General features: G+C 41.3%; 1 protein-coding gene across 1 annotated transcript; it reads left to right on the plus strand.

Moving 5' to 3' along the window:
* Positions 1–662: 662 nt before the first annotated feature.
* rflnb (refilin B) lies at positions 663–23,324 on the plus strand. Its single transcript, XM_078548082.1, has 3 exons — positions 663–1,216; positions 17,270–17,379; positions 18,545–23,324. The coding sequence occupies exons 1-3, from the start codon at positions 1,001–1,003 to the stop codon at positions 18,876–18,878; spliced, it is 660 nt and encodes a 219-aa protein (XP_078404208.1). The 5' UTR covers positions 663–1,000; the 3' UTR covers positions 18,879–23,324.
* The last annotated feature ends 1,640 nt before the right edge of the window (positions 23,325–24,964 follow it).

Below are 24,964 nucleotides of genomic sequence, written 5' to 3' on the forward strand. Positions count from 1 at the left end.
ACAAACGAACATATAATTCAGCATAGAATTCATCGCATCAGTCAGAGAAGCCAGAGTGCACGGAATGGTAATGTCACATTGGTGTGGTTTGGGGCTGCTCAGCATCCACGTGTGGCTCATTTTGGGGGCAAAACTAGTAGACACAAATAGATACACATGGATGTATCGATCTTGACCTGAAAGTGCTTGGTGCAAAAATCTTGAGGAAATACGCCTGAAATCCAAATCCCGCCCTTTAATAGGCTCAAAATTCGACCCTCACCCCGCACCCCACCCCCAATAAAATGAAGAATATGCTGTTTGTGTACACATTCGTAACACATATCACATCCTCCTCCCGTTGGCAAGAGCTGTTCCCCCCCACCCAAACACACACACACCCCCCGCCGAGATGATAAATATTCCAGCCTGACCCCTTTAAAAATAATGTTCCAATTTCTTGCATCTGCTGCAAGCAAATTGTAAAATATGCGAGGGGGCGTCCAACCACACAGTGGGTCAATTGATACGACTATAGTAAGTTTGTTGTGGGTTGTCCCAAGTTCAAACTTTTTTTTTTCCCCTTTCCCCACATGATCGTTGGTACAACCAATCTGGAGCTTTTGCAGGCGTTTCCCCCCCCCCTCCACCCTCAGCCTCTTACTAATCAGGAGCTTCACAGAAACAATGAAATCCTTGAACGAGGAGCAGCCTTGACTCTGCAACTACACAAACCCACCTCAAGTATTAACACACCAGCGTTCAGGTCTGCCTTGTGTGTGTGCGGGGAGGGAGTTGACGGCGCAGCAGATTAGCAGCTCATAGTCTGAAGCAAGGTTTGAATCTGCAGGACAACGAGGTTATTTTGTAAAACAAAAAAGTTTTTTTTTAAAAAAAAAAGTTGCAAGCCACTGGATTTTTTATTATTTTACAATATAAATTTTGCGCTTTTTTTTAAATTAAAAAAAAAAGATATACAAAACACAAGAGCTCGTTCGGGCTAGACTCTCGGAAAGCAGCGATGGTGGGCAGTCTGAACCTGCAGGAGGTCACTGGTCCTCTGGTCGAGCCCAAGCGGCTGGGCGAGCGGGTCCTGGACAGTCCCGACTCCGGACTTCCCCCCAGCCCCAGTCCCACACCCAGCGTCTGGCTGCCGTCCCCGGGGGGAGCTGAGAACCGGCTGCTGGAACAGGAGGACACCGTCTTCCCACCTAGAGGGGGACACGCTCCGCAAACGGTGGGTACAAGCAGTGAGCTGGACATTGTAGTATTTAGAGAGAGAGAGAGATGAGCTGATTCGGTCGTACTGTGCAGGTAAAATATTAATGTGCATTGATTTTAAATGTCGATTAACTCAAACTAGAAACATTAATGCAACTCAGTGACTTATTAGATGAATTGGACCAATTTCAAACTAAATCTGTATATGAGTATATCTTTAGGGAAAATTATATAACCTATTTAAAGCTGTAAGCAAATGAACTTATCGTCGATTCTCTAACATTAACAGAAAAAGTTGAGGATTTTTAACATTTTGCGAAAGCTTTTTTTTCCCCCAGATTGGGAAGTGTTTAACCTCTGAAATCCCCCTTTCCCAGCCTTTAGAACCATAGAGATTATCTACAGAATAACCATAGACACAGAGAGTGGTTGATGCTCATTGTGACTCAGTTAGCTGACGAGTTTGTGTTTTGGGAGAATTGCAACAGCCAAGTTTCGATCGTGCCTTCAAAGCCTAGTGTTTCTCATTGCGGTTTATCTGCGGGTCGATAACGTGCCTTTTTCATGGGGTTTGATGGGTTTTTTTTTGACTTGCAAGTTTCCGACTGCATTTGGTTGAAAGCTTGTGAGGCTGCTCCGCATAAAACCTCTGGGAGAACCGGCTCTAGCCTTTTGAAAGGTGATCACGGTAGTTTTGGTATAAAATATACACTTTAATTTTTGTGTGTATATTAAAGAACCTGGTGGATAGCGCCTGGACTGGCAGAAATTTTAAGTGTGCTGCTGGGTGGGGTGAGTGCGGTAAGTTTCTCTTCGCCTGCAGCACACGTGTCACTTCTGCCACCGATACTAACGCATTGGATCTCAGCCAGAACATTAACAATCACGTTAATTAAGCATGAATGATCACTCTAGATTGTTGTTGTTAAATGACAAATGTTGAACGCCAGGCTAATGACTGAATGTATTGGACAAAAAGTTGCACCTTGTCGCTACTGTCTCTGCATTTCTTTCAGTCATGAATCTCAGTAGTTTGCTTTAACCTCGTGTTCCCTCCCTTTAATTGCTGCAAAACATTCTTCTTCCTGCATTTCTGCACCAGTCTGTTAAAACTCACAGGCTGTCTCTTCATTACAGGGTTCTGTGTCTGAAGGTTGATGGTTTGAGGGTCTCCCATTACACTTTGACCAATAAGCTGAACCAACCTTGGGTTCTGTCAGTCTTGATCCCAGTGGGTGTAAGGCTACATTATGAAGCTACCTATAATTCAGCTTTCAGTTGGCAATCTTCCCCAGAGATTGTAAGAATGGCTCATGTGGGTAATGCCACATTGGTGTTGTAGAGTGCTTTCTTTTAATTGAGGCAGGGATTATGAGAGGTTGAGGGAAATTTTATTGTCTTGATGCAGGCTGGCCCTGATCTGGGAGCTGACTACCCAAAATGGTGTCTCCTTCCCTCAACATTGACATTCCTTAATCTAATGTGTATAAAAATTCATCCTGGTTTATGGGGACCCCGGTGAAGCAGTGATGAACAAATGCATTGTCCATTTGTTCTCATGAACTTTAAATCCAGCTCTGACAGGTGGCCAGAAATTCTGTCTGCCAGTCCTGAGGGGACCCTCTGTGAAAATATTTGCCCACTCTAAACCCATTTCCAGGTGGATCTGGACCTGGCAGCACAGGCCCCCTTTAATGTGGTTTCTTACCAAGTGGAGAGTGGAGGAATTCACACACGAGCAGCTACAGTGATCCTCTGAAGTTGCAGCAGCAGAAGAGAACACTTTTGATGTGTATCTGGCAGTGTTATTGTACCTGACTGGAAGTTTGCAATGGAGTAATTGTTCCAATCCCAGGTAGTGACACCCTTCACCATCAGTGCTTTTTTTTCCCTTCCTGACATGCTGTTACTTCATCCAAGATATCTGATAATGGGAATCTCAGTGAGACTTTCAGAAAATACCCATCTCTCTATCATTGAACATGAGCATTTTTCCCACTCTTTTTACCAAGGCTGACAAGGGAGCCTTGGCTGACCTCATGGGAATATATTGTGGTTTCATGCAGAGGGTTCCTTGGATACAAGACACACTCTCTTTTTCTCTCTGTCTCTTCCCACCATCCCCCCTGCCCCTTACCGTTTTGAGATCCCTTTCAGTCAAATAGTGGGCTGTTGATGTCTACAAAGGCTCCTTTTAGCATGCATACTTCCTAACAAAGTTTCCTACTGGCACCTATGTCTGGATCTGAATGTATGCTTTTGTAAACTGAATTTTTATAAAATCTATGGTGAGCTCAATAATAAACCAATAACCTTTCTCCTTCCGCTTCCCCGCCCCCCAACCACCTCCCAACACTGTCATCCTCCCTCCTGAAAGGGTTAATTATTGCTTTATGGTCCATGGTTGTCAGCAGTTTCCCAAATACCTGGTTCAGGTGGCCCTTTGTGTGAGGCTGAATGGTGAGCATCTGTGGTTAACTGAACCATTAAGGGCATCATAGCCAAACTCAATCCACTGTCCAAAAGGAATCTCTGGATGGTGATGGTAAGTAAGAAACCTGGATGTTTTTATTTCTTCTCTTCCCCACTTCTGCCTCGGCTCAGGGATATGGGCAAATTACAACAACCCTACTGCTGTCCTTGCTGAGTATCTGACTTACTGGAAATTAAACCCTTCACTTCTGGTCAATTTAACTTGTCATGGTCTTGGTTTTTACAACACAGAGATAATTTAGCCCATCCAGTCCATGCAGAAACTTGATGTCTATATCAAGGCCAGATATGATTCCAATACCGGCCTCTTCCAGAACCCTGATTTTTAATTGCTCCATCATTTGTGGCCAGACCATCAGCTATCTAGGCCCTAGATGAGGAATTTCCTCCCTAAATGTCTCCACTGCACCTCCATCTTAAGATGCTCCTTTAAAACCTACCTCCTGACCTAGCTGTCCTAATATCTCCTGTACCCTTATGTCAGTCTTAGTTTGATGACACTCCTGTGGAGCACCTTGGGACATTATACTACATTAAAGGCACAATGTGGGCTATTTCTGCAGTACTTTTAACTTATGTACCCTCCTCGTATACAAAATAACAATGCACAATGCTTTGCAGTCTACTGATAAATCAGGTACTCTCGCCATACAGTAGCTTTTACAGTGGGGTTTTCATTGGGTACATGCAGTCTCCAATTCCTGGTTTGATAGTTCACCAGTTTTTCCCGAAGCTGAGAGTACGCTTCCTTAGATTTAGAACAGAAATAAAAGAAATTGAAATGATAACTTTCACAATTGAATGTAGGTTGTCAGACAGAAAACAGAGTGGGGATCTGCAGTATTTTATTGGGTTATCTCCAGAGCAAAGCAAATGGAAGAATGTACTGTTTGTTCAATTGCAAACAAATGCTGTGACTCCCATCTATAGTGGCTTATTTATTTGGAGCTGAATATTGACAGTGGCAGTGACCAAAATTTAAAATGACTGCCAGTACATTGCTATTAAAATATAGCTTTATGACTAAACGGGAGGTTCAATCTCCATTTTAGTCATATCCTTCCAGAGCTCTACCAATGTCCTCTTTGTTTAGCTGTTGGGAAGTATGAGTTTGGATATTTACTGATGGTTGACCTATTTGATCCAAATTGGCTTCAAATCTCTCTCTGATGAGGCCTGGATAGAGAAGTCGATTCAGAATCTGTTCAGCCAGTGTCTACGAAGCACTGAGAGGGGACTGGCTGACTGTGCGGCACCTGATGTCCCTTGTGATCGTGATCCTAGTGTTGGGTATCACTTGGACGCCACAAGTCATCAGCAGGACGCTGGGTTGCAGCCCAGTCTATTTTTAAATTTAATTTTCTCTTTTTCCTTTTTAGGGCAAAATCTTCCCCTCCCTCCCCAGCCTTCCAAATAAACCTGGGCTCTCTGGCACATGTAGCATCCCATGTTGTTGTTTAATTTGTGTGAAAACAAAAATGGGGGACATTGAGGGGCGGGGGGCGGGGGGGGATGGAGATAAGATCAAAAAGACAAATTCAGTGGCCTGAGAATGATCAATAACCAAAGGGGAGGAGAGACTGCCGCCTTTGTGAAGACCCATCCACCTAATGTTACTTAACATACTGCAATTTAAACGATGGTAATTTGTCAAGGACCCTGTGGTGTTGCTGCAGTCATGTCATGTACAATTAAGACTTGTTTCAACCCACTTTTGTTCTGTTTCTGCTGATGCCACACCAGCCCATCTCCATTCAGCATTCCATGTGCCCTTTTGAATTTTGCTGAACTGGATCTCCTGTTTCTCACAGAGTCATGGTTGTTAATCTCTGAGGAACAGTCTCCTTTTCTGCCCATTGAAATCAAGCTCTGTGTATCTTATTATTTTTTTTAATCCTCCCACAGAGTCTTGAAAGTGTTGGTTTTGAACTTGCTTAATACATTGCTTTCAAAGATTATGATGCAGAAAGGTGCGGGAACACTCCCTGAGTAATAGAATGCAAACACCCGGGTATTTAAAGAGGACGGGATGTTTTGCTATTTCTTTGCAAGAGAAACTTCAGCCTTGATCTATTCATGGCATTGTGGTTAAATGTATTTAACCTTCAACTGCTTGGCCCTATTTTATTTCAATGTTCAATCTTGTCTGGGTAATTGTGATCACATTGAGGTGATAAAAGTTGAGATTATAATGTTAAAATAAAAATCAAAGGGGATGATTTTAAAAGAAAAAACAAATTGCATTTTTAGAACACCTGTCATAACTTTAAAACTGAAGTTTCTTTATAGAGTTGTAGAGTCATTACATCACAGGAAGGAGGCCATTTGGCTCCTTGGATCCATGCTGGCTCTCTGTAGAGTCAAGTCAGTGACTTACATTTGAAGACAGTAGAAAACATGACAGCCAACTTGTGGTCCCACAAACAACAATGTAATAAATGACCAGATTTTTTTTTCATGATGTTGATTGAACTCTCCTGCTCTTCTATGCCACAGGAGCTTTTGCATCCACCTGAGGGGTTAACATCTCACCCGTAAGATGGCACCTCTGACAATGCAGCATTCCACTGGAATGTCAGTCTTGATTTGTGTGCTCAAATCTCTGGAGTGGGACTTGAACCCATAAGCTTCTGACTTAAATGCGAGCGTGTCACCAAATAAGCCACAGTTGACACCCAGTTAGATATTTGAACAATATATTTTTGAGGTCAGTTTTATGATATGAGTCTGTTCTTGTAGATGGGGAAAGAATTGAATGTTGGCTTTCTCCAGTTTCAGTAATTGACACATGGGGATAAGAAATGCTTACAAAAATTACATTTAATCAGATTTAATAAGTCAATAGTTACTGTACAAGCAACTTTTTTTTGGTTTGGGTTTTTAATGATTGAGGTAACTTTGCTGAGTCAATTTACCATCGTGCTGTCATAGTATTGATGTCGAAACACGTCACTTAGCTGCAAACAACTTTGCTGGGGAGGGGCATTGGTATCGTTACAGTCTGTACTAGTCTATTGAGAACAATGAAGCAACTTGGAATACAGCAAATCTTTGTATCTAAAATTTCTAATATTCCATTTTTATGGAGCTCACTTGACCAGTAAAGTAAACCTATTAACTTGAGTGAGAAAATGACCAGTTTTTTTGGTGCCACCACTGCCCCCACCCTCCACCAAATCCTTTTTAAACAAAATGACCAGGACTGTGGAAAGTTATGTTTGTTTGTCTTTTCAGTTTTTCTTGTGGGTCAGCCTGGTAGTACACTAGCCTGAGTCATAAGCTTGAAAGTTCGAGCTCCACTCCAGGCTTCAGCCCACGATTCAGTCGAATGCCCTGTTGCAGTGCTGTGAGAGAGAGCTTTTTTTTTTTGCCTTTTGGATCAGGCGTTAGTTAAGCAGAGGCCTTGTCTGCCCCCTTGGATGGATGTGAAAGATCCCACAGCACCCTTCGAAGAAGAGCAAGGAGCTCACCTGATTTCCTGGCCAACATTCCTCCCTCGACCATCACCGTTAAAGATGGTCATCGTTTTGCTGTTTGTGGGAGCTTGCTGTGTGTAATTTGCCTTGTGTTATGCTTCCATAACTTGTGTTTCACAAATAATGAGATACTTTTGAAGAGCAGTCACTGATATTTGGTTGGAGCCCTGTTCTTTGGCACAGTGCACTGAGGTGTTTTTCAAGTTGGTCAGCAGGACATAGTTATTTCTTACCTTATTTTCCTCTTCTTTCAAGAAAGATGCAATAATTAAAATATACTGCCATCAGCCAATAGGAGGTGCCAGGTATTTATTTATCATGACCCTTGTCTCAGTAAAGCACTGTGGGATGTTTTTCTACATTAAAGGTATGAGTGCAAGTTCTGGTTGTAAAACACTTCTCCTTAATAATGATGGCCAGCTTCGAACTTCCAGAGCTCACCAGATTGGCTCAGGTGGGTGGCAGCTGCAAGCTCTCAAGTGAATCTATTAGAAGACAAAACCTCACCTGGAGTGTTTTCTAATTTAAGTGAATGTAGGGATTTTTTTTTTTGGTGTGTCACTTTTCACACTGATGGCAACTCTGACTGAGAAGGTGGGACGGTTCACTGGATGCGAGACCATGGAAGCCAGGCATTGAGGATAAAAACAGCCTCCAGTTTATTTTCCCCTACCCCTGATAAGATGGGAGGGAAATCTAACTTGTCTTCTAGGAAGTCAGTGTGACTGACAGTAATTCAGAACAGGAGTTGCAGGTCTGAGGATGCTGCCCTGGCATAGTATCAGTTAATTGTTGCTTCTTTTTGAGTTGGGGCTGGAGTGTTGTACTTGCACTCGTTTTCTCTCAGCATATTTTTTTAAAAAAGCCCTTCTGAAGGTGAATGTCTCAAATATTATGTGGCCTCCCAGGGGAGGGACCATAGGAGGAAACAAACGCAATGGGTGTTGCAATAAAGGTTTAAAAAGAATTCCAGCTGAAATATTTGCCTACAGCTAGGTGACTGTCCTGCAAATATCTATGCATCGTTGAGACAAAATGGAGCAGGTACAGTTTTATACACTGCCTGCATGAGCAGTGAGTTGTATTTGTTGTTGGACAACGTTCTGAGTGGTTGGAGAGAGTTGCTTCTGTGAAGTGAGTGTTGCGCTTGTTCACAGCTCTGGCACTGACTGAAAACCAGGTCGCAGCTGCTTAATCGCAGAAACCGTGCCTGGTTTTGAAAAGCACAAAAATGTTGAAATGGCCTTGTGCATACCTTCTGATAACTCGTACCTTGGCCTCTCCTGAACTGGAAATTAGCAAGCCAGGATTGAGGACCCTGCAACTTGGAAATGGGAGGATTGGGGGAAGACCCAAGACAGAGGAATTGAAACCTTGGCATTTCTGAAGCTGCGAGTAAATGTGGGCCACCTCATACCTTTAGTCAGTGGTTTTAACTAGGAATGGGTTTTTGTGTAAAGATTGAGCTGACTGCTAATGAGTGTTCTCTGTTTTTGTATGTTTTATTCACTCTGATATGATATTTGGAATAGTACTTTAAACAGGAAATTATTTTGTTTTGGAGGCTGCTGTGGAGTTTAATTATTCACAGGGCAAATTCAAATGTAGCTTCTATTTCTGATTAAATTTGCATCCACAGAAATTGGATTCATTTGTTATGTGGTTCCTTTATCAAAATAGCACTCTGGGATTGGCTGCACAACAAACACTCTCTTCTTTTGATTTTACTCCAGCTACTGAGAATTTACATGTTGGGCCGGAGGTTGGGCGTGTGTTTTGAAAAAGGGCGACATGCCAAGCTTATTTTACAAATGGTTATAGGATATGTGCGTGTTGGTTCTGTCATGGAGTTAGCTGATCTGGAACTGATTTCTGTCTGCTTTTGATTCATGTTCTGTCTCGTTCGAACTGAAAAGGTCTTTATGTGCAATCTTAATGCTGCGTTCTGACCAGCTCCTGGAGTGAGAATTGTGACCTGTGTTGTCTTGAGGTGGATTGCCTGCTGCAAAGGGTCAATGAGTGCAGTGGAGCTGGAGGAACTTTGAGGGAGGGGGTGCTAAGTGTTGTCTGGTTGCTGGGGAGCCTGACAACTGAATCTGATTCTGTCTGCACCGAACACCCATAGCCTTGCGATTCTTAAGAGGTGACTGGAAAGCAGTTGGCAATAGGATACCTGACCAATGCTCTCTTCTTTTTTCATTCCAATATACAAGAGATGTTGCGGTTAATTGAAGCAGTAGCTGAGACCAGCTAAATTAGTTCAAACTGGCGATTGAGATTTTTATGTGATCCTATTGCTATGGATTCATTTTAGCCTTCATTCTTAACAAAATGTGTTCAGATTATGTTTGGCTTAGTGATCTGACTAAATAGAAAAAAGTATTCTGAGTGCTAATTCATTTTGTTGAAAAAATGTAAGCTGTGGACTTTTTCTCTTCATGTTTCTCTTGTACAACACATTATGCTCCAAATTTCAGTTTGTGGTTTGCTGCACTATTACTTCACAGAAGCAAGATGCGTCAATTCAGATACTATCGTTATCGCAATGAGGGGAAACGTTTGTCAAGAGAGAGTCCACAAAAAGCTACTGAGATGCTGACGTCAGCCGGATTAAATGCATGGGTGCTAAAATTGGCCTTTGCAACTTAGGGTTAGAAAAGTGGGGAGGGCAGTGGGGTGTTTCTTGCCCTTAATTGCAGGGAGTTACTTGTGCTGAAAAATGTCCATGTGGTTCATTTAGTGAGGTTAAAAAGCTGCTAGAACCGTGTCTAGGAATACCCATGAAGAGTGGCTGTGTCTAGGTAGCAGAAAAGCTGCTGGCAACCACAGGATGGTTTCTTTCCCTCAGCCCTCCCCCAATAGCAGAATCTGTCCCTTCTGGAGAGGAAGTGTGTTTAAAAACTGAAAGGGGAAACATGCAAAATGATGAGGGGTGGCGCGGAGGATGGTTGGGCTTTAAGTTGTATGTAAATTGTGGATTTCTCTGCAGAGAATTCCTTATGGCAACATCGCTCCTTTTGGGAGATGTTTTAAAGACTTGAAGTTGGGGATAATGAGTTACCTATCATGTTTTCCTAGTCTAAAGGAACAGTCTGCTCAGAGTTGAACTGTTTGAAGCAATACAGATTTTGCTGCTCTGGCAGTGCTTCCCTTTCTGCTCCCTTCCCCCACAGGCTACTGTTGCCAATATTTGCTGCTTATCCCCTCCCACCACAGCCTCCTTTGAGATGTTGTCTCATTCCAAAGTAGAGTTACATGAGTGTTCTTATCTAAGTAGCCCTTACTGAGCCTCTAAGTCCACCTGAGGGGTGGGTTTTCAGAGTGACCTTGCTGAACCCAATCAGTCCTCGCTCAACATTTCCCACATGTGGATTTCCACAAGTGTAGGGTCAGGGGTGGGGAGGAATCTATGAACAGCAATCAGAGTGGAAATCTTGCCTGTTCCTTCACCCACCCTAAACTGGGGGTACTGATGCTATTTGTTACTCTTGCCACTGCCCAGGTAAAGGTCACTAGCTCTGTACAGACAGTGAATTAAATTTGGGAGCATTCTGGTTTGTGCACCTAAGCTACTCTGTAAACCCGCTGAGGTTGACCTTTTTTCTTGGTTAAAGCCTCCTTTTCTTCAGTTTGATCTGTTTTTTGGGAATGGTTTCATTTTTAAAAGGATTGGTGTAGCCCAGCCACTGAGCCTGGATACATCTCTCCAGGTCATATGTACATCAATCAGGTCAGGTTGATTGGGTGAGGTACACAGCTTAATATTAATAAGAATTGGGAAATTTAAGGCGGAATTTCTTTAATTTTTTTCCCTCACCATTTGAGGAATATGGTTTGAAGTGGGTGATTGAAATGGTAAAACCTGTGGAAAAACCCTCCTTTGGGGCTGGCCTACTGCAGGGTGTTGGCATAAGAGGCCACACGTGTGTGCACACAGGGTTTCAAATGTCTGAGAATCTGGTCAAACAGTCTTTGGTTCTGACAAGGATGATTTGTTGATGCAATGAAACTATGGTATTCAGCTTTGAGTGCATTTTTGTTTTGTAATATTTATAAAAAGATGTCAAAAGTGTAAAGCAGCTGACACCTTTTAGGAGGAAGGCAAAGGAGATGGTTGAAGAGCCTAGTTGCATAATGTACATCTGTTAACTTGTCATGTTGGGGGTCAATGTTTATCTTAAATGTTGGGAATTCTGGCTTGTTTAAAGTAGCATAAAACCTGGATAATATTCCATCTAACCCAGGCAAAGCATTCCACAAAGTTGTGGGAGAGAGGATGGATAGCTGATTTGAGAGAAAAGTCACTAAGTAATAACTCTAATCTTTACAGAAGTGTGTATGTATATTTTGACTCGCTGAATTGTCTTGCCCAATTTTGTTCCTGTTTTTTAAACTATTTGCTGTTGAACTTAGTGCAAAACCTTATTTTACAGTCATGGTTAATGGGTTGTTTTTCTGTGGTGTCAGTAACTGAAAGCAGTTAATAACATCAACCGACAAAGGAAATATGAACAGGATCTCTTGACGACAGGTTTTCTTGTGCAATTGGTCAGGCAGTAACAAGATTTTTACATATTATATATTTATATATACAGTAAACTTTGTTATCCAGCACTCTACCAACCAGAATTCTCTACTAACTGGAATTTCTGATGTTTCTCTAATATGATACATAACTTTGCTTCTGGTTGGTAAAGTGATCTGGAACCTGTACCTGTGTACTGTATTATTTTATACATTAATTTGTTTTAATGTACTGTTAGAGTAGAAGTGAAAAGAATACTGTTTTTTACTTCCCAAGTACTTGCATATTAGTTCATGCTACAAGTATTGCGCTGTATTCTATTGGTAAATGGAGCTCTCCATTAACCAGCATTTTTGATTAACTGGCACCACGCATTCCCCATACATGTCCGATAATAAAGATTTTACTGTACATAGTTCCTAATATGTTTTTGTACTTGGTGTATTTTATTACTGCTTATCGAAAATAAATACCATCAAAATCTTGAAGGATCTTTGGGAAATTGTCTTCTAACAGCCACCCAAAAAACACTGGGAAATATGTTATGGGTCTGGGATTCTGTTTCTTGGGAAGATGTGTGTTTATCAGGATGTAACTGGTGAGACTACAGTAGAGTGAGGAGCTGGAATGTTACCACAAAGTGGGAGGTACAGTGATAGGGGGTGAAGTACTTGTTTCGGCCTGTGTCACCCGCGCATTCTTGGGGAGCAGAGGGTTTCCGTAGTTAATTCTCAGTCAGGATTGTTGACTGCCATCTCTTTAGTTTCTCTTGATCTCCAAAAGTTATCCTTTAAATGTACAGTTAAGTGCAATGTAGAATCTGTAATTCGGTTTAAACATTTTGACTTTTTATTCCCTTTTTTGAAAGAGGGATCTGCTTCCATTGCATGTACCAAGACCAAGGCAACAGTCCTCCCTCATCCAATACTACCAAAACCAGATTAGCTGGCTGCTTATCTCTTCTGTTTCTGGGATACTGCTAATACTGAACGACTGCCTACATAAGTCATTGTACTCCAAAAAGTGATTTTTTTTTTGAGTAGTTTGAGACATTTGGCCTTGATAAGGCACCATGTAAGGTTACCATAAAACATGATGACTTTGTGCGTGAGGTCACTTGAGTATTTGGAGAAGTACAAACTGTTTCTCATGCTCTGTATTACCTTTCCAAACTCCTGTGCCACTACACACCACATTTTCCAACTGATACTATTCTTGAAGGGAAAGAGAGGTTTATTAGGATATTTATAGGACAAACAATACAAATTATGAAATGATGCTGTACACAGATGGTATAGTACACAGGCACTTACTGTATTGTGCCATGGAGCCATACAATATGGGAGCATCTTCCTGATTCTGACTCTCGCTAAGACAATTGCTTGACCATAGGTCACCTATTGGTTAGCATGGACTGTGTATTTACCGTGAGCATTGGAGTATAAGATAGCTTTTGTAACTTGTTATCCTCACAAATCTGTAAAGGTATGGGTGAAGGAGTATTGTAATATAGTTTATCTTTGCTTGTTTAATAAATATTTTATTCTTTTGTTAAAAGTTAATCATCTGATTCCTGAGGCTCTGTTCAGTAGCCACTCACCATGTTTATAAACAAAAGATAAAAGTTGGGATTTAACAAGCTGGGTTCCACCCTGGGATCTGACTTGTCCAGAAGTAATATCAGCTGGGATCATAACATGACATTAACCACACAGCCTTACACACACATTTCTGTTTAAGGGGGAGATGTACAATTTTCTGGCATCTTTGGCTTTCAATCACTCCCTGTCTGTGCCATCTTCCTCATCCCATTCGCAGCATTGAATGGTTGTAAGGAAGTCTTTACACATGCAGTATGTTAATGTGATGGAGAACTGCACCATTGGTGCTGTTACATTTTGATATGATATTCTAACCACCCTGACAAAGTGAATAGTAACAGAAACTGCAAGCAGTTGTGACAGCTTTTGTTGCAGTTATCTGTTTACTTTATATTCAAAAGTACTTGTGTAAATGAACTTTTTTGATTCTAGTTGGTGGATACCAGGTGGATGCCTCCTCTTGTGGGAGGGACTAGAACTAGGGGACACGGTTTAAGGGTGAGAGGTCTCAGTTTTAAGATGGAAATGAGGATTTGTTTCTCTGTGGGTCATTAGTCTGTGGAATTTACTTCCTTAGGAAGAAGTGGAGGCTGGGTCGTACAATATTTTTAAGGCTGAGTTTGAACAAGAGAGTCGAGGGTTATGGGGGTAGACAGGAAGGTGGAGTTGAGACCACAGCAAGATTAGCTATGATCTTATCAAATGGCTGAACAGGGTCGAATGGCCTACTCCTAAGTCCTATGTTCCTAGTTTTTTCTGTTTTTCTTCTCTCCCTTCCTCCTTTTCCTCTGCACTGCCCTGGCCACCAAACCAAATGAAAGGCTTGAACTCATGCTGGAAGTACTTAAATGGATGTTGTTTACCCAGGTAGTCACTTTTCAAGTTGGCACTGGATTAATGTATGATGGCAGGCTACTGGATGGCATCACATGAGCCCCATTCTCTGATATACGTTATGCATATGTTCTGTTTTTCTCTAACTTGGATCATTTAACGGGTTTCACAGAGAGGGATCAAGAGCAGAAACTTTGGCTGACAATCATGTCTGGTGGTCCAAAGGATGGTGAGATCAAACCCCATTTCTTGTTTGAAGGGGGGTGGTGTGGGTGGGAAGATTTCCCCTGCCTCCAGTTGTTTAATTACTGACATTTGGAAACAGTCAGCAGCAAAGTGGCTTCCATGGGTCCCTGTGGAGCTGGTTTGACAGCTCTGCAGCTAGTTAAATACTGGAGCTTAGTAATTAAGTGGAATTCGAGGATAGTTGTGTTTTTTCTTGTCTTGAGAAACTGCTTTCGAATTAAAGATAATTGTGTATTGTCAGTCAGTGAATGCAGAGGAGATGGCTGGAAAGTTACATAGACTGGCAATTGTCTAGTGCATTCTCTTCACAGCTAAGACAGTCTTTACAAGATAACCTGCGTTGTGTAATTGGTTACGGTTGAATATAATATAATGTTTCTACAGCCTGTGAAAATTAGAATGGTTAAAAATGAGTTTCTGGCGTTAATGCTCAATCTCCTTCAAAACAAGAAAATGGCAGGCATGGAAAGTGGAACAAGGAGAGGCTGTTTGGCACATCAGACCTGCTGTTTTGATCAGCATAATCTGCCTATTGTAAACTTGATACACTTATTTAATTACCTTTCAGTTATTCCCAAGCTCTTGGAAATTTTGGGTTGAATACTTAGTACAAAAATAGAAGGGAAAGGGTGTTTATTCAGTAAACACGGGAAACTGAAAACTCCATAAATGCACATTACTACTTTTATGGATGTCTCAAAAGGCAAGACTGTCTATACCCAGAAAAAGCCTGCTACCCCAAACAGATTCAAGCCCTTGCCCAACAGTTTTCCTGTTCTTCCCAAGCTTCACTTGCCCTCCATATACCTTTGGTGTTTGAAAACTTTGTCTCCAGCTTGTAAACATTTTACACTGCATTACTGGTGGAAAAAGTCTACTCCCTGACTTGTGGGTTTAAATCATTCAGTCATGGCTCTGTTGGTTGCACACTCACTTCCTGTGTCAGATGGTTGTGGGTTCAAGTCCCATTCCAGTGACTTGAGCACCAAAATCAAGGCTGACACTCCAGTTTAGTACTGAGGGGATGCTGCACTGTTGGAAGTGCTGTCTTTTGGATAAGATGTTAAAATCGAGGCCGAATCTGCCCTCTGGTGATAAAAGATCCCATGGCACTATTTCCAAGTCGAGCAGAGGAGTTCTCCCCAGTTTGCTGACCAGTATTTATCCCTCCATCAACGGCGCAAAAACAGATTATCTGGTCATTATTACAGTTTGCTGTGTGCAAATTGGCCTACATTACAACAGTGACTACATTTCAAAAATGCTTAACCGGCTGTAAAGGGTTTTGGAAGGTCCTCAGATTGTGAGGTGATGATGCGATTGGGGGGTGGTGGCATAGTGGTATTATCACTGGACTAGTAATCCAGAGAACCAGGATAATGCTCTGCGGCCCCGGATTCGAATCCCACCACGGCAGATGGTGAAATTTGAGTTCAATAAAAATCTGAAATTAAAAATCTGACTACAAAACCATTGGCCGATTGCTGTCAAAACCCATCTGGTTCACTGGAAATCTGGCCTACATGGGACTCCAGACAGGAATGTGGTTGACTCTTAAATGCCCTCTGAACGAGGGCAATTAGGGTGCTCATGCTGGCCTAGCATATAAGGAATATAAGTCTTTTTTTTTCCCTTCTGTCACTTTGGGAGGAACACTTTTTCACCTGGTGAGCTCCTCGTCCAGCAGAACAGAACCCGGCCAGGTACATTTACAGCCCTGTGCTGTCTCTGGGGCCCGTGTTAAGGGCAATCTAAACAAGATGAAGCGTAACAAGCCCTGGACCATACTTAGTGAGATCCCAGTATATTAGTGCTAGTACTGTTCATCTGGTGCTTGACCCCTCTTTCTCATTAAGAACACATAGTATGACGTTAACTCCCAATAAAGCTAACCGTGGTTGAAATAGGTTTTGTCTGCTTAATATCCAAAGAATTTAAAGGGGAATGAAAGGAGTTCATTGTCCAGATTTAGCCATGTTGGACACTCTTGGGCTAATGTTTCTGCAAAATTTATCTGTATCCCAAGACAGGTTTTATTCAACTGTCAGTCAATACTTAAATTTCTGTTTGTAAAACCTGGCCAACTACTTGTCACTGTCCTGATGGAAGGCTGTTGACCTGAAACTTTAACTCTGTTTCCCTCCACAGCTACCACCTGACCTGCTGAGTGCTGGAAAACTGAAAATCGAACATTGGTATTTTGTTCCCTAACTTTTTGCTGATGCGGTTTACATGGTCACAGCAGCATTTGGTCACCCCTGGCTATTGCTATCTCACTTTCTGTCCTGAGACTTTTAAATTATCCTACTATTATTGGGATTCTGTTCCATGTCAGAATATCTTATTGGTGCAGGACAGTAGGATATTGTAAGCATTTAAAACGCAGTTGACTGCTATGTTGGTTCAGCTGTGGGACTATAGAGCTGAGCTTTGTTGACTGGACCTTACTCCTCTTTGCTATTAATCGGTAATGTGTTGTCCATTTAGAAGACTGGTCATGTTGACTGGTCGCACTGTTCCTCTTCCTTGATAAAGGCAAGATTCACAAGTATGCTTCTATTCTCAACACTGAAACAGCTAATTATGTTTTGATGTGTCTTGTGACCTGGCTGGAAAAGAATACTATTTGCTTCTGCAGTGAGGTGCTTGATCAAAAAGGCAGCTCTTCCACTGATTTACGGCACTACCTTGTACTTTAAATCAGGAATTGAGGTTCAGTGAACTTGAGATCCACCCCCCCTCTCTTGAATTGGAGTTTGCTGCTTTTCAGATACATTAAAGTAATTAGTTTGACTGAAACCAGCTCTTAGGATTGCCTCTGGAGCTGTGGGTCAGGAGACTGCATTGTCCACATTTAACTCTTACTAGATCTTTGTTCTTTTTTTCTGTTGCAGGACAATCTGATTACTTCCCCTTTCCTAATCACAGGATTTGGGCCAAGACTGCATCCGTTATCATTTGGAGAAGGAGTTGAAGTGGACCCTTTGCCACCAAAGGAGATTAGGTAAATCATGCAAGGCCTCTGCTGGAGCTGCAGGGTGTTTTTTTTAGTCTTTCTCAGTGTTGAAATGGGAGAGGTTTTGTAATTAAGGAATAAATTGTTTACCCCTCACCTCGCTGCTTTATAAAAAAGTCCATGTTAGGGTATTATGGGTTGATAAACCAAATAGGCCTGGTAACTTAACTCAAACAAATTGTGTATCCCATTTCTGCACTATACCCAACATTACAAATTCTGGTGTCTCACTCCCAAAAGTAAATCCTGCGTCCCTTACAACCAGGACTTCATCGCTTGGTATCTTGTAATAAAATGTCATGCTGTACCTGTTACAGGGCTAAATGTAACTCTCCTAAATAGAATTTATTCTGGCTCTGGTTTGCTCTATTTTAAAAGGAGTAATGATTCTCGTGTTATGTTTCCCTTATCTGGTATTATGCAACTGACTCTTAGATCATGTGATCCCTCTTTTGTTCCTTAATTGGTCAGTCAGCCAGCAGCTTGACCTCTAACCCTCTCCTTCTCTGGGGGTTGGCCAGATAGGGCTGATAAATTGGCTGCTGCATCCTCCCCAAGTGTGAGCTCCCTTTAGACTAATCACTCCTGAACATGTGGATGGGGCATTCCAATATTTAATGGGATTATTTACTGGGACGTTTTTAATTCTCGTTGTCCTTCAATGGATAGGTGCTTTTTCTGAATCCTAATCTTTTTTAGCACCATTGTTCAGGGAACAAGTGTTAACTGGAAAGTCAAATTCTGATATAAATCATACCAAGATCTTTCTGTGACAAAATGGTCAGAAACCCCAAACATGACACTTGCGAAAAATGTGGTTGATTCTTAACAGCCCTCCCTGTAAGTGGCCTTGCAAGTTGTTATAAGCTGCCACAAATGGATTTTTATCTGTTTATTCACCCAATTTTAGATAGTCTTGCCATTTGTGAGCCAGTGCATTGAAATATTTTCCCATTAAAAGATCCTTGGACAACTTGTGTCATAAATGGTAGGGAATGGATTTGGTTGCCCAGTGCTCGAGCTCCCAGGCAGGAACAGCCTAGCCACTTCCTCTGGGCTATAGTCCAGTTTGAGAGTCTTATGTCTTGACACACCATCTTGTAAAGGAATGAGCATTTTTGAATAAAAAGCCCCTTGTTCTGTGTGCTCCCAGGTACACCTCCTCTGTGAAATATGATTCAGACCGGCACTACGTCAACAACGTGTTCCTGCAACACACCCTGGGCGTCGACTCTTGCAGCCAGACGGTCATCTGCGTTCCCAACTGCACATGGCGGAATTACAAGACGGAGTTGAAGTTTGAGCCGCAACACAAACCGCGACGATTCCGCAGCACTATCATTGTGTACCCGAAGTACGCAAAGACAGTCTATACAACAACTGTGGATTACAACTGCAGAAAAGCAGCACGGAAATATTTGTCCAGTGTGGAACTTGAAGCCACAGATTACAATAGCAGTGAAATGGCGCTCCCAGATGGCCAGTGACTTAAAATATCAAATACTGCCTGCTTTTTTTTTTCTTTCAAAGAGGATTTTGTTTTGAATCCAGTCATTCTTTAGACTGTCCAAAATTGCTTCTAAACCGTGGTGGCTTTTGAACTTCTTACTGCATTTCTTTTGCTCCTTGCAACATAGTCTACGTCGTGTTTCTCTTTTAATCACACAATAAAGTTTAGGAATTTCCTTAGTGATTTTATTGCCATTAACATGTATAAGGCAGGAATAGATTAAGGAAGCAAAACACAAGAAACCAGTTGTGATTTTAATTGTTTTAACATGCACGGACTGGAGATGAGTGCCAAGGCGCAAGATATCAGTCTGTCACCCATCCACTGGGAGCCCGAGTTTCAGTCCATGTTGGAATGGATGGACGCATTATTCCTGAAGCTTGGGTACTGTGTCGGGAAGGACACGAGGAGTAAGTTGCCAATCTTGGCTGCGCCTGGCCGTGACCAGCCTACACTGAGACTGGGGATGGGTGCAGCTGAATGCCTTGTTTTCAGTTTGGGTATGGGTCTGGGGTGGCAGGGCAAAAGGCTCAAAACATGACTGAGGAAATCCTACTGCATGCATCAATTTTTTTTCTAATACATGGAAATATTTCCTGTGCATTTAATACATGTGTAAATAATGGTGAAACTGCTGTGTTTGAAACACAGTAATTCATTTGAAGTACAGTTAGCAGTGGGGAGTTAGAAATAGGTAAACCTGAGGTTTTAGTATCCTTCATGATGAACCGAACAATCGCAGTTAGTTTTGATGTGGGGTTTCGTAACATTTTCCCTACCTTGCGTCATACTTGAGTAAGAGCAAGAATGTGATGTACGCATATAGCATGACCTACTTGCAGAAATATTACTGTAGGCCTCAGCTCTGAATGAAGAATAATTCCATTAAAGCCCTACTGAAATAGTGTAGTGGGGCTTAATTTTCAAATGTGCTACTTGCCTGGTAGTAGGTAACATTACCCCACATTTGCTTATGTTGAAAACAATTCCATTTTACCCTTACTGCAAGTTTTCCTTAGGAAAACACCATCAGTTTTCACTAAAGCCAGTTCTTTACAGGTGTGAAAACTGCATGTGTTGTATGGCACAAGGAGCTATTCACCTGACATAACTGAGAGGACTAATCAGATGGGTGCAGATGAGGAAGGCCAGCACTCCCCTTCTATCCCCATCAAGGCATCCGGCTGTTCCTTGAATGAGTCTTGCCTGCACCGTTCGTGGATTGATCACTGTTTTGTGAACAACTCCCTGACCTAGTTTACCTTTCCCACTATCAAGCACTGTTCTCATGTCCTCGTTTTGTGGTTCATTCTCATTGTGTATAAAAATGAATCAAATGATGCTCAATTTTGTAGAGTAAACCATCTGTTACAACGTACTGTGAAACCGTGCAGTTTTAAAAGAAAACAGGAATTAATTTGGGTGATTGGTCAGAAGTTGCTCTTGGTGAGGATGTAATCAATTATTACTGATTTTTAACATGGAATCTACAAATCTGATGACATTAGCAGCTCTGGAATGAGTGTGGCAAATTGTGCAAGATTGTGCATGAGGGCTTGTTTTGGATCTGATGGTGGGTAGGATGGACTGCTCCTTTAAGATGCATTGAGGGAAAAGCAAGTTAAAATGACCTCAAGCTGTACCAGCTACAGTTGCATGATACAATATTTGCCACATTTCACAGCCAGCTTCTTTGAGGGTTGCAGCAGGGAAGGAGGGTTGACAGGGACGATTCAGCCACTTTAAAACTCTTCAAGCACTTGTAATATTTGGAAGGATACCAGTGAGATTGCTTCCTAATTTTTTCTCTTGTTTTGAGGGGTTAAAAAGACCAAAGGAGGAAGATTTCTCTTACTTACGCACTTGTTTAGAATGTGGTTCAACAAATATTTGCACAAATACCCCAGCTCAGCCCAAGCAGTTTTGAAAGAAATACTGTAGAGGTCTTGCATCCATTTTTATATGTAGCTGGCTCAATAAATTTGGAATATTTTAATTTTTTTGAATCTAGTTGTGTGATTATTAAGGTTACTCCATTTAGAAGATTGCCTGAAGCCATTGATTTTGGGCCTTCATGCTTTAAAAAAAGCAACTTTTTCAGGATTCTGGATGTAGTTGAACTTGATATTGCTTCAAGCTGGCATTGAAAAAGGGAATTTAACCCAGCTGAACAACATGTGTTAAGATGCACAGAGTGTAACCAACTGCAAGCGTTTCAAGTTTGCACGCACACTTGACAAATCTGGTGTTGCATTCTGAATACCTGACACCTGACTAGGCTTTGCAGCAATGATTTAAGTGGGTGGGGGAAGACAAGCATCTTCATGAAATGTGACACTTGTCCTGAAATAGTTCAGATAATCTGTGAAACAGATTGGCTCTGCTGATGTATGCTTGGTAATTGAAATTGACTGACTACATTGCTCGCTCCAGTCTTAAAAGGGCATGGCTATTTGACTCTGAATACAGTAGTGTCTCTTCCACATTCAAAATTGGGAACGGATATTGTTTTATGGATAAACCAATATTTTAGCATTAAAACTGGGAAAAAGTTTGAATTGGATTTTGGAGTAGTGGAAGTCCACACTATCTCTAGACCAGCATGACAAGGAAGTTCCCCAAGGTTTGTACTCAAACCCCAGTGTAAATTGGTACGTGTACATGGGCTACAAATGTTTTGTCACATCCTCTTATCAATGGAAGCCAAATTATTCTGGAGTTCCTCAAAGCTAGTATATATAATGGAATAGATATAAGTGAACTCCATTGTATAAAGAAATGCCTCTAAATTCCATTCAAAAATGTTTCTTGACTACTGAATCTACTTTTTAGAATCGAGTAATTGTTTGGGATTTTATGCTAAATGTATAGGTCATAATATGTTGGGTAATGGAAATACCATTTCACAATCTGTACCTAATGACTGTCAAACATTTTCCAATCCATTGTAGCAAGAGTGGTTGCAGGGTGAAAACCCACCAATATGTCTCAACTCTTTTATTAGGAGAACACTCCCTAATGCACATCAGTGTGCAATTTCCTTTGCCCAACTCCACCATCTATAGGCCTCTGAGTAAGATTTTCAAATTAGAGCAGTGTTATATTTGGCAGTTTTATGTCATAAAACTGTCTGGACTTTGATCTCCCTGCTGCAAAGGGTCCAAAGTGAACTTTCCTTTCAGTCAGTCTAGTAGATTCTGGCTCAGGCCCACATAGGAGAGGACATGATGGCAACCTTGCAGCACTGTTCATTTCAAGTTGTATCTATAAAATTGCTTATTTGTGTTGCAGCAGATTTTGATGGAGGTGTAAAGGGTGATGATGGGTTTGGATCAGGTAGAAAAGCTTTTCCCATTAGCTGATGGTACAAGGGTGAGAGGACACAGATTTAGGTTTTGGGCAAAAGATGCAGGGGGGAATGTGAGGGAGAACTTTTTTTTATATGGTTGAGTGTTAATGATTTTGAATTTTTGAGGGTAGTGGAAACGGAGGTAATCGATGATTTCCAAAGGAAATCGGGTGGGCATTTGAGGGAAATAAACTTGCACAGCTACGTGGTGAGATAGTTGGACTGACTGGACTGCTCCAGAGAGCAGGCATGGACTCTGGGCCGAATGGCCTTCTGCTCTGTCTTGACTTTGACCGCTTTGCTGGGAAGTGGGATGGGGTGGGCTGCTGTACAAAGTGGCCGGCCATATTCCATACTGTTCTATGGTAAAAGGTACACTTTTGCATGAAGGATATACAGGTCCAGCATCAGGCTTCCTTTCCTTCAGATGTAGCACTGTGTCTGTGAACTGATCTATAGTAGCCCAAATCCAGCTGAGAATTGGCCTAATCTTGCTGCAATGTGTAGGCCAAAGTAGAAGGGGAACATAGTGAGTAAATTTGATAGCACTGTAAATGCAATAATCACATCTATTTGGAACTGCTCCAAGAATCATGCCAATCCTTTTTTCCAGTTTATTCCAATATGATGCACTTTATGGGTGGAGATTTGAAAGTGTGCTACACATCCTGTCTATAAACATTAAATGAACAGTTATAGAAAGGCTTCATTGTGTTATGGTTTGGATTAAAGTGCAAATACCATGAAAGCCATGTGCCAGGAATAGCATTCCAGAGCATGAGGAATTTAAAAAAAAAAGGTTGAGTGGCTTGGTAAGACTTTATGCATTTTTTATTCCATTTTTACTTAATCCTAAATGTTAAGTAATTGACTATATATCTAAAATACTACAGTCCTGTTCTCCCTAGATTGTTTAGAGCTATTAATTGGAAGATGAGGTTTTCCTGCAGTGTTACCCCTCAAACTCATTATTGCTATAGTAATTTGTTCAGTAATCTGTCACCCCTTTACCCTTGTATATCAAAACATTCTTTGGCCTGACACAGATTTTAATGAATGAAAGCTTTTTAAAAAGATTTTGTATTGTTTGAAGGAGAGCTTTGTGATTTGAAAAGGGTGTAAATTATGAATAAAAACAAAATGGCTTACATGAAGATGTTGCATTTTGATGTATTAATGTGCTGGAATTTTATATTAACATCTAACTGCCATCCATTTTGGTGTACTTCTACTGAAATAGGTGTCTGTTGGTAAAGCTTACTGCCAATAAACTGCCACAGCATGGTTAGTGTAGGCTTGAATCTGCAATACTGTACAGACTTTTCCAGATCTTGGCTGTGGCAATAGAAGTTCTCAAGAGTTTAATGATACCTGCAAAGAGATTAAGCTAAGAAAATTAGCTTGAGACCACTCTTGTACCTCCTAGGAGCCAACAAATGCTGTTGGACCAAAGTGGGGTTGAGAAAATGAGTGACTAAAATAGGGGAAAAGGATACTAATGAGGAGTTGAACATGTGTTACCATCAGTTGGGTATAGTTCCATCTTTTTTATTAGCAATGCCACTGAACCCCTCTTTTGAGCTGGCCCTATTACATCATTTCAACCATTTTCATTCTGCCACATGACCTTAGATGCTCTTGCAGTGAAACAGGATTGCTCTTTTAGTGCCTCATTGAAACCCAGTGAAATTACAGCACACTGCAAAACCTTCCATTCAGCCAGGCTAACTTAGTGCATTGACTTTAGCAGGAAGGAATAGAACCAAGTGGAGCTTTAGAAAAAAATTACTTTAATGATTTAACATTCAGTCCAATAAATTCTGTATACAATAAAAAGCAGTGAAGATAAGAATTCCTGAGGAACATTTCATAAACTTACAATTATAAAGCAATGAAATCAATATGTAGTTTGCTTTTGTAAACAAGTCTAGATGATGTATGTTTGAACTAAATTGCATACAGTAAGGGGCTAAATTTTTCATTTGAAATCTAAGGAATAATTTTTGTGCGATCCTTGTATTCTTGTGAAAGATGGCCTTTTCAATTATTTGTAATAGATTTCTATGGAAATTGAAGATATCAAAGGTTCTGCAAAGTTCTTTTTGAAGGGGGGAGGATCTTTTAAGAGTTTTGTGGTCTGAGTTGGAGTCCTGGTACTGGCCAGTAACTCCACTTAAAACAAGACATGATAATCTTTCTCTGGTTGTTTGCTGGCCTATGGAGTCTTGTTATTGATCTCCACACAGATTTGGGACAACATTCATGTTCACTATCTACAAATTTAGAGGTGTTGAATTCTGCATGTGTGCTGTGTTTTATGATTTAAAGGGCCCACAAAACTGATGAACATATGAACAATGACAGTTACAGACCATTTGATCTATTCCACACAATTGTGATACCTTGTGTATCACAATATATACAATCCTTACCGCACTTAAAACCACGTAACACCCTGGGAGAGGCAAAAGGCCAGATTAAACCCAGGTCATTTTTTTGGTGAAGCAGGGGTACCAGCAAAATTTCTGGCCAACCTAACTAGGCAATCGAAACTAGTCCAGGAGATCACTCTGGCCCTGAAATATCTAACTTTTGGTGATAGGTGATCTCTGCTTCAATCAGAAACACTTCCAGCTCACTTGAAGTAATTCAGCCAATTAACCTATTCCACAGTTCACTATTATCTGGGAAAAGCACCACCTGATATCTAACCT

This window comes from Cetorhinus maximus, chromosome 9 (assembly GCF_964194155.1).
Source record: "Cetorhinus maximus chromosome 9, sCetMax3.hap1.1, whole genome shotgun sequence".
Classification (NCBI taxonomy): Eukaryota; Metazoa; Chordata; class Chondrichthyes; order Lamniformes; family Cetorhinidae; genus Cetorhinus; species Cetorhinus maximus.